This window comes from Grampus griseus (genome assembly GCF_964374135.1).
Source record: "Grampus griseus genome assembly, chromosome: 8".
In the NCBI taxonomy this organism is placed as follows: Eukaryota; Metazoa; Chordata; class Mammalia; order Artiodactyla; family Delphinidae; genus Grampus; species Grampus griseus.
In genome coordinates this window covers 55641500-55652200 of record NC_139002.1, presented here as the reverse complement: position 1 = coordinate 55652200, position 10701 = coordinate 55641500, and the positions used below count along the sequence as shown (strand labels likewise).

General features: G+C 43.0%; 1 protein-coding gene and 1 long non-coding RNA gene across 2 annotated transcripts; both read left to right on the top strand.

The window, feature by feature from the left end:
- The first annotated feature begins 110 nt into the window (after positions 1 to 110).
- LOC309826757 lies at positions 111 to 3452 on the top strand. The gene is made up of 3 exons (XR_014297135.1): positions 111 to 189; positions 1576 to 1721; positions 3350 to 3452. It is a non-coding gene; the product is annotated as an uncharacterized lncRNA (long non-coding RNA).
- On the top strand, positions 637 to 1266 carry GVQW3 (GVQW motif containing 3; the record flags this gene model as incomplete). The annotated part of the gene is made up of 1 exon (XM_082661088.1): positions 637 to 1266. The coding sequence occupies one exon, from the start codon at positions 637 to 639 to the stop codon at positions 1264 to 1266; it is 630 nt and encodes a 209-aa protein (XP_082517214.1).
- Positions 3453 to 10701: the final 7249 nt, after the last annotated feature.

Sequence of the window (10701 nt, the reverse complement as noted above, 5' to 3'; positions counted from 1 at the left end):
CCGACTTCTCCGTAGGCGGGCACGCGCAAGGAAGCGCGCCTGCTCGGGCGTGGCGAGGCGGAGGCGGAGGCGGGGCCTGGCCCAGGCTGCCGCAGTGCGCCTGCGCACGGCCTACCCCGAGAGTGGAGGGAATGGCGCGTGCGGGCGTGTCTCCCGGCCTCTAGAGCCTCGGATTCCGGGGCAGCTCCGGTAGGTTTCGCGTGCGCGGGTTTCTGCAGGTCTGGGGCGAGCTTGCACGTTGCATCACCGGTGCATCGCTTCTTGCTTGCTTAAATTAACACCACATAGGCTTTTATTGCGGAAATCGCCATAGACTCTTAAGGGCCGCGGAACGGGACGGCCTCAGTAACTGGTTTTCACACCCCCAGCAGATCTCCGTGCCGCGGAGTTGGACGTAGACGTGGGTTCTAGGAGCTTTCATTTTCCCCAGCTTTGCAGCTACTCTTTGGCCCCGTTAGCTTCTAGATTGGAAGCCGAGGGTCTGAAACTCAGAAAAGCAATTACTCTTCCCTGATGAGTCTTCAGAGGAGCAAGAATAGCGACATGATTCCACCTGCAGCCCTATAGAGATTGGTCCCTCTGTCTTCCCCTCACACTCGTGGCATTTTAACGTTCCTGTGTTATTTGAGTGCCAAAATGAGTGACCGATATCTAGAACAAAGGATTAGTATCAAATTCTGCGTGAAATTGAACAAGTCTGCAAGTGAAACTCACCATCTTTTAAAAGAAGCTTATGGGGATGAAGTCATGTCAAGGGCCAGAGTTTTCGACTGGCATAAAAGGTTTAAAGAAGGGCGGGAAGACATTCGAGATGATGCCCGAAGTGGTCGTCCAGTCACCCACCGGACAGATGAAAATATCCAGAAGGTCAAGGACTTGGTTTGTTCGAATAGGCAGTTAACTGTGAGGATGATGGCTGAAGAGTTAAATTTAGATAAAGAAACCGTTAGGCTCATTCTGAAAGAAAACTTGAATATGAGGAAGGTATCTGCAAAAGTTATATCGGGTATTTTGAAGAATGAGCCTAAACCTCGAAAACTTGACTTTCGGTCTGATCATTCAAAGGAAACTAGGAAAAATAGCTCATGTGTGAGGGAAAAAGTAACAAATTCTGAACCATGGAGTCATCTCCAGTGCGAAGCCGGTGGGGAAATGCCTCTGCCTGTATCCCATCCCAAAATCCCTCCTGCCAGCCAGCTGCTGCAGACTTCATCTTCAACAAGCCTTCCCAGCAGGGCGGCTCAGGATTGGTTCACACCGTGGTGAAAGGAATCTGGGGTAGCTGAACCCAAACTAGAAAGCTGCCTCAAGGTTAGGCACCTTCATTTGCCGCTCATCTATTTTCAACTTCTTTACGACTCCTCTCTACATGTCATGGCCCTGCAACTTACTCTTTGCTGGACTCTTGGGCCATCTTCCTTGCTGTTCTCCACAACTTTGAAGAACTTCTGGCTGTTGGCTTCTGGTACTTGCTTGTGCTTGATTTTTCTTTTTTCTTTTTTTTTTCCTTACCAAGTTTTTTCTTCACTGTCCAGACCTTAGCTTGTTGTGACTGTCCTCTTCCTTTGTTCTCAGTATTCTGCCTCAGGGGATCATACGAATGAAAAGTGGGAGCAGGACCTCTTGGAGTCTCTCTCTCTGTGCCCAGGGAGGCATACTCTGCTGGGAGGACCCCAAAAGAAGGCCTACAGTTCCAGCCTGCTTCACAGTCAGGGCCTGAGGTATGGTACAGGAGGCAGTGGCATACTGACATAGTGAGCAATGCTAAGGGCCGATCCCTCCCAAATGACTCAGTGGGAGCCCCTCAGAACTCAGGGGTTGGCCACCCATCCTGACCTTCTCACAGACCTACCCCTCACAGAAGTGCTGGGTTTGTTTCATGCTAGTCTTGTGCTTTGGAACCCCGCCCCCCCCCCTCATTTGGGTGTATCCCCTCTGATGGAGGAGGAGGATCTGGTCCTGGAAAATAGAAACCAGGGCACTAAGGTCCAGGCTGTGATATGTGAGGAGGAAGACAAGGTGACACTCTAGACCTTGAATTAAGGGAGTCTGCTGCCTACGTGCTGATTCCCACACCGCAGCCTGTTTCTAGTAACTAATATCAACCTTGTCGGGTTTTTTTTTTTTTTTTGAGCACCTTCAGTGTTTAGAACACTGCTGAGCATTCACAGTGTGATATTATGAAATAAGGTCACCAAGGGCTGGGTGGACTCCATGGATGAGGTAGTTCCTGGACTGGATCCGTAAGGAAGGATGGGACAAGGAGGCTAGGAAATGAGGGCATGCTTCCCAGGCGGGTAGAACAGCATGAGGCTCCGAACCTCCGTCAGTAGGACAATGAGGGCACTATTAGCTGAAATAGCAAAGTCCAAAGAGGAAGATAATGGTGTTATACAGAAGATAAATAATTTGGGATGACTTGCTTCCTCTCTCCGCCCCCAACTCTATGCTAGTAGTTTATAAATTGCTTCCCCTGAGTCTGTGGATAGGTTTATATAATAACCTACTTATTTGATTGGGTTTTTTAAGTTTCTCATCAAACCTTCAAAAAAGCAGTCTTTCCTAGTTGAGACTCCTTTATCTCTTTCTGGCTCTCTGCCAGGATTTATGGAATGGAACGTTTCCCAATTGGGTTCCAAGTAATACCACATAGACTGGAAACATCTCAGAATGGCTGGTGGAGGAGTGTGTGTGTGTGTGTGTGTGTGTGTGTGTGTGTGTGTGTGTGTTGGGTGGGGGGAATGGTTAGTAACAGCATTTCACAGGATTGGCCAATGTCTATGTTTTAACCCAAGGATTCTTACATTCCTATTATTTAACTGGTAAGTTAGTAAAAAGTATTGGTTGATAGTAGAGGCCCAACATTTATTCAACACAGCTGTTTTTAGTTCTTTTCACTATCACCTTCAAAAAATTACAAGTTTCCCACTAATACCTGTCAGCTTTGAGGCACTCTGAAACTTAGACCTTATCTCACAAATAAAAGATATTGTTCAGGAAAGCTCTCAAACCAGGCAACAGCTCACAGACGTCTGCATACTTAGCAATTTCTAGACATTCCATCTCAGGACCATTACATCTTCCTACATCGGATAAGGCCCTGGGCTCCCCATAAGGCCTTTGTGACAGGGACACTGCACTTCTGGAAGAAAGCCGCCACAGCTGGCCACTTGGTGACTGAACCAATATTAATCCTTGCTCAGCCCAGGGGGTAATTGTTGCAGAATTGTATGCCCCTATGCCTAGGCCAGGTTCGCACAACCGTACCTACAGGCATTATTTCCAATCTGTGATAACACAGAGGTCCTGAGAGAACTTATTTCTGGATTTATCCCTGTCCTGTAAACAGGGCTGGAGTGACCCTGCCAAAGGTGCTGGACCAAGACCATGTTGGAGAGTAGAATACTGGAAGCCATGTTGTCCCAGACAGGGTTTGGACGCAAAGCAACCAGAAGCAGGTAATCAGGAGGGTGAATTCAAATTGTTACAAGTAGCTGTAATGAAAAGGACTTACCTTATTACCTTAGATCATGTCCTGGGCGGTAGTCAGGTTGAACTGCACTACCTGAACCCATTGCCCATTTGCACGGCTTCTCAGAAAATATTCAGTAAGATGATAATAAACCCTAGGAAGCCTCAAGTTTGGAGGGAAGTAAAAATATTCACGCAGAGCAAACCTTTCACACATGGCTGCTCAGTATCTCTACACACCAGTTTAGAGCATAATCTCAAAAGACTGTCCTCAGACAAGAGAGTTCTCATGTAACAGTACCCCTTATCTGTCCACCTGCCGAATCTGTTTTATTTCTGACATGAATTTTGCCCGGCCTGCACCTTGCTGCCTAGGCCTCTTGAGCTTTTTGATCCTATAATCTCAGGGTTCCACCCATCATGCCCTAGGCCCTTGTCCTTGACTTTTCTCAGATATCACTCAGTTTATTCTCCAGTTTGCTCTTGCTCTTCTGTTTCCCTGGGCTTTGTTTTCTGGTTCTGGACCGCACCCTCCAATAGCTGCTTTTGGCCACTTTGGTATGCTTGCCTTGAATTCCCCTTTTGGTCATGGTTTTCCACTCAACTGCAACTTTTCTCTCTTCTGATTTTTAGATCCCTCTTCCAGCTCCCCACTTCAGCCCTATAGTCTTTTGTTTTGTTTGTTTTGTGGGGGGGTTTTTTGGCAGTGCCGCGCAGCTTGTGGGATCTTAGTTCCCCAACTAGGGACTGAACCCAGGCCTTCAGCAGTGAGAGCACAGAGCCCTAACCACTGGACCGCCAGGGAATTCCCAGCCCTATAGTCTTGAGTAAAGAAATTGCTCCATCCCTGGCCCCAGATTGCCTTCATATATAAGGGGCACACTGGGAAGGAACAAAAAAGCTCCCTCTCACCCTTAGCCACCAGGGGTTCCACTCCCCAGAGGCAACCAGTATTACCAGTTTCTTGAGGCAATTTGGTTACCTCTAGTACTCAGGAGTTATGAAAGTTTTTCAGAGATATAATATGCAAATCGCACTCTCCCAGCAACTGTATTTTCCCTGGCAGGAGAAGCTCCATCTAACCATAAGAGATGAAGCCTGGCTCTCTGTAGGATGTCAGGAAGAGAGCTGGCCATCTGCAAACCTTGACCATAATTCTCAAGCTAAACACACAGTCAAGGAATCTCTCTGGGTTTCAGGCTGACCTTCCCCTTCCCCATTCTGGTTCAAAATCCACATGGAATGTTATACACTACAGCTGGAAGTCTGGGAGGAATAAACACTTTCCAGGGCAGATCATTTCATCATTGAGTTTATCCAGTCCGTTCTCCACCCATCATCCCACCTTCCACCTGTCCCACTGGTAATGATCAAAAACAGAAAGAATAAAGTATTCACCAATCTTTGATTTCGAAAAACGTGGGTAGTTCTGCAGTCTTCTGAATTCTGCCCCTGGCTCTGAGTTCTCACTGAAATGTTATTGTTTGGGAAGAATGTGTACATGGGGCCTGCTTTCCAGAGTCTTCCTTTCAGATCCATTTCTTAGAGTTCAGACATTGGAGGTGCCCGGATAAATCTGGATGCTAAATGACTTGAGGATATCTAGTACAGGAGTGGGGTACTATTGGGAACTGTCGCTGTATCACATCTGCTGATCAGCCAGCCTGCCGTTTACAGACCTCATTGCCAGCAAGTCTCACTAGGCTCCTTGGGATTGGTCACCAGGGTCCTATGTGGCTCAATAAGAGTCTTCTTTGCTGCTGGGATTGTATATGTAACCCTGTGTTCTCTAACTCCTTAGTTGGATCAGACCCCTCAGATTCTGCCAGGCTTTGACATCCTATTTGAGGCAACACTCATATTTATCTTCTCGAGTCTCTGTCTTATCAGATCCTTGCAAATACTGTCCCAGTTGCATCACCCTTCTCCCAGTATTAATATCCAGAAACAAAAAATCTGTAGTGGGAAACTTCAGTACTTCTTAGGTCCCACTTGCATTTAGTGAAGAGGTCAGCAAACTTCTTCTGTAAAGGAAATGTCTTAGGCTGTGTGGGCCATACAGTGGCTATTGTAATTTCTCAACATTTTAATGCAAAACCAGACATAGCTAATATGGAAACAGATGAGCATGGCTGTGTCCTAATGAGACTTCATTTATGGATACGGGGATTTAAATTTCATATAGTTTTCACATGTCACAAAATATTTTTTTCAAACCACTGAGAATATTAAAAAAATTCTTAGCTTGCGGTAAGTTCATAGAAAACCAGATGGTGGGCCAGATTTGGTCCATGGGCCATAGTTTGCTGACCCCTGGTCTAATGTATATAAAATGTATGTATAAAAATGACAGATGATTGATCCATCAGTAACATTGTTAATGCCAAACTGATCTGGCAATGTCTGACAATTTACTACTATAGAAATTGTGGAATATTGAAGGTAGTCTTTATGGTGCCAGGAGCGTGAACTAGAGCTGAATGATTGACTGTATTACCTTGACCATATTCTGATTCACAAAATAAGTTTTGTGCTGTTCTCGGCTAAAAATTATAGTACACAAACTACCTATATTTTGCCCTTGTAATATTTCCAAAAAAAATTGGCAATACTGAAAATGGTGCCAAGTTACAACCAGTGATAACAGAATGAACTGAAGGTAATTCCAAAATTGCCTTGACCATGAGCAGCATTTGAATAAGTTTGTTATCATCTATGAAAGGGACTACTATGGAGGTGACAAAACTCATTGAATTATATTTTTTTGCATGCTTGTAAAAAAATTATATATATATATATTGGCAACTGGTACCAAGCTATGTTCTTTTAGATATGTTTACTTGTTTTTCTCCTAAAGAGTGCCATATTGTGTCACCTTCACTTAAACTGATTTTCCAAAGTTGAAATAGAATCTCAGAATTGAACAGACCTTTGCAAGGATGTTTAATCCAGCCAGTTATGTTTCCTTTGAATCCAGGAGTGGCTAAATCCTACAGCTGCTGAAAAACTGCATCTGAAAGGAGATTCTGTGTTAATTCAGCAAATTTTTATCGAGTGGCTCTATGTGCCAGGCACTGTCCTATGTGCTAGGGTACAGCAACAGACAAAGCAGACACAAGCCTTAGATTTGAGTCTGAAATCTAATTCTATTGCTGTTCACTCTTGCAAAACTTCTGTTCCATGTGCTCACACTAACTCATTGTTAATTGCATACCTGGAAAAAGGTATGACGTTTGCCACAGGCCTCTCTGCTGTGGTCATGATGCCTCTCCAGCTGCATTAATAATTTAAGGACTATATGTTCCACTTAAATTTTATTATTCTTTAGACCAATCTGTATTGGTAGAAAAACACGCTGGCAATGTTGGAAGTGTAAATTGGCAACAGCTTTCTGAAAAGCAATTTGGCAGTATCTATCAGGAGCTTTAAAAATGTTTATAACTTCTGATCCTCTAATTTTACTTCTGGGAATCTGTCCTAAAGAAATAGTCTGGGGCTTCCCTGGTGGCGCAGTGGTTGAGAGTCCGCCTGCCGATGCAGGGGACACGGGTTTGTGCCCCGGTCCGGGAAGATCCCACATGCCGCGGAGCGGCTGGGCCCGTGAGCCATGGCCGCTGAGCCTGCGCGTCCGGAGCCTGTGCTCCACAACGGGAGAGGCCACAACAGTGAGAGGCCCGCGTACCGCAAAAAAAAAAAAAAGAAAAAGAAATGGTCTGAAATGTGGGCAGAGTTTATGCTTTAACAATCCAGAAGTCCAACAGTAGAAAATTGGTTAAGTAAATTACACTATGATGATATAGTAGACTATTATGCAGTCATTATAATTAATGTTTGTGAAGTGTTAAAACAGCATGGCAAAATACTTATAAGTGAAAAGAGTGACATACAAAATTATATACATAAATCCAAAAATATTTTTCTAAAATATTAATACTTTTATTATCAGAATAAAACAATAGCACCAAAAGTTGGCAATGGAGAGAATGGGGCCAAACCATTAGTTTGGTCCAGGAACAATTAACTGGCTGGGTCCACATGGAGACTGTATGATACTATTGTATTGGTAGCAGGAGTGGGACAGAAGGGAAAGGGGCCTTCCCCGAAGGAGAAGGGGACCAGAATCCCTACAAAAATCCCGAGTGATATGAGAAGACACCACAAACGGCATGTTCCTGTTATGTGGTCCTAGGGAGGTAAAGGAGCACATATGGATCAAATATATTCTGACAAATGGAAAGGATTTGAAGTATTCTCCTGGGTAAAATTAACCTCATTCTTCCATTCTCTCATACAAAATGAATATTCTTGAGATGGATTTTATTACAACTGATTCTCTGAAGAATCCTTGAGCTTCCCATATAATTTCTTTAGGATAGGAATGGCTTTTGATGTGCCGAGTCTACCTCTTCCCATGCTGGGACACTCAACACGGATGTACATGGGAGTATTTGATATTCCACACTGAGAATACCACATGAATATCAATAGTCATCTTAATGATGTAACTTAGGAAACTCGAAAGTTTGCAAATGTTTTTGTTGGTGTCCAGAATTACTGTGCTTTTATTTATATCTGAAGAGTAATTATTCACAGGATTTTCAGGTATGAAATGATGTAGATAATTCCTGTCTATCCATAGATGAAATTGTTCTGTTGGGAAAATGTGTCTTTCATTGTTATTTTAGCAAAATGTTTACCATTAAAATGCCAAATATATCTCCTCGGTGAAATTTCAGATTTTCAAATGAGTACCCAAAGTAAATACATGTTTTATAGGCATCTAGGCTACAGATTTGTCAAGCTGGAAAAGTTTTTCAAGGTCTAAGTCTCTTTGTCTATAGAAAGAACAAAGGAGTGAGACTGGGGTTTGTCCTGCTCCTTAACAAGCCATGGGACTTTGGGCAGTTCATTTGCACCACTGGAGCACTTCAGGTTACTCATCCATAAAAGGAGAATAATAAAACCTGTCTCATGGAGATGTTCACTTTGTTCATTCAACAAATATTTATTGATTGTTTATATGTATCTGACCCTGTTGTAGACACTGAGGATACAGCAGTGAACAAGACAAAAAAAATGTTTCTTCTTACGAGCTTACATTTAAGTGGGGGAGACAGACAAGAAATAAGATAAATGAGTGAAAATATAGTATGTTAGATAGTTATTGTTAGATGTGAGGCTTACATTAAAATAATGTATATGGGGTGCCCAGCACAATATCTGGCATGTAGTAAGTACTCAACAGAGAGTAATTTCCTTTGCTTCTTCATCTTCCGAACAGTTCCTGAATTAGTCTACAGCATGGTAGTAATCAGCGGAAGGCCTGACCCATTGCCTTCTACCTCTTTCAAGTTAATACGGCCTAAACCTATTTTGCTTAAGAAGACAAAAGAATGCTTACAGATGTGCTTTGTACTTCCTATATGGCAGATTAATCAAGGTGGTGCCTAAACACTGTTGATAAATGGCCTTTTCTGAAGCCAGTTGGCAGGGGTCCTTGCTTGGAGCTAGACGGCATTTGTCCACAAAGACAAATGCATTGTTTCTTTGCTGTTTAAGCAAAATGAACTAGGAAACTGTACTAGCTGTTTCTCTTAAAAGATGTGTGACCTTTGTTTTGTTCCAAACATCGGAGAACTGGACAAAATTTACATTATTTATGGGAAACCAGGGCATTGACTAAAAGCCTGGAAAAAAAGGGTTTAATACTTGTGGTTTCTATATATTTTTGCCCATTGTAGAAAATTTGGGAAGTTCAGAAATGTTTAAAGAAGTAGCCAAAAGTTCACCCCTAGGATTCAGTTATTGCACCAGACCCATCTCTCTGCCTCAGCTTGCTCCTTCAAAAACATCCAGTGAATGGTCATTTACTGAATTCCTTCTTTAGGCCTGGGCCTGTACTAGGCATAGAGGGTATAGCCCTTGCCCTTAGGCAGTACCGGCCTTGTGGGGGTAGGGAAAGGGCCAGAGGTGGAGAGACCACTGGGAATGGGCTCCTACCTTAGACTGTCAGTCTCTCCCAGAGCACAGCTCTAAGGAACAAGCTTTTGTAAAGAATTTGGAACAAAAGTTGTTATCATCACAGTTAGGGTGATTGTAGGAATGAGAAAGTGGAGTATAAAGAGGCAAAACACACAAAGCATTGGTAAAGCATTGGTAACTGGCCTGCTGGCCTTGCCATCCCCGGCTCCTCTTATGTAAAAGGGCCCTCAGTTCTGTCCTGCAGTATCACCTTTCAGAAGAAACTAGACATTAGGCTGTGAGCCAGTACCCCTGTATCTTGCTTTAAGAATCTAATAAGTGAAAATTCAGAGGTACAACCCAGATTAGATGAGGAAATTGGCCCAGGGAGATTGAGTGAATTTTCTCTAATCACACATCTAGTTGGTGGCAGAGCCAGGATAATAATGAAGGACCTTGAATTTCTCTTGGTCCAGTGAGGTTTTTTTCCATTACTCCATTGGTAATAATATCCTTTACTAAAGTGTACATTCTTAAGATAACTTTAAAATAATTGTCACCCTTGCATTTGATAAATATGATTTACCAACAACTGATTTACATGCAGTTTGTGGGGAACATATTTATGACAGAGAAGGTGGTGCAAAGGTTTTTCCAAGTTTTCCTGGGGTGTCCAGGCCCCCTGGTCCTTCTCCCAGACTGTGTATTCACAAGTAAATGTTGGCATTCTGTCATTCATTTTTTCCAGATGTTCTTCCCTAGTGTGTTATGTTTTGTGTTTTTAATATTTCTCATATACATTTTTAAAAATCTGGGCACATAAATTCTAATAAAGTTCTCAACTATCTCTTCTATGCTGTCTCAAATTTCCGGGTGTGTTTATATTTATGACACAGTGTCTGAAGGCATGAACGCTATCACATCGTTAGGGCTTATATTCCTAAACCCTAGACTTGCGTTTCTAGATGTTCTGAAAATTCTTTACATTTCACTTGTAAATGCCACTATACTATGCCATGACATTTCCAGAGTAACATATATTTCAAACAGGAAAACAGAGGAAGCCCAAAGAAAAGGGAAGTAGGTTTCAAATATAAATACAAAAAGAAAAAAAATCATTAAAAAATAGTAGAATACATAAGATGGGGGGGAGTGTAAATTCTAGTTTCACGTCCCCTGAGAACAGAATGTCCTGCAGACCCACTTTAGGGACTGGCAGTTTCCACTACCAACAAAGTAGCCCAATCTTGGCATCATACTTCCTTTGAC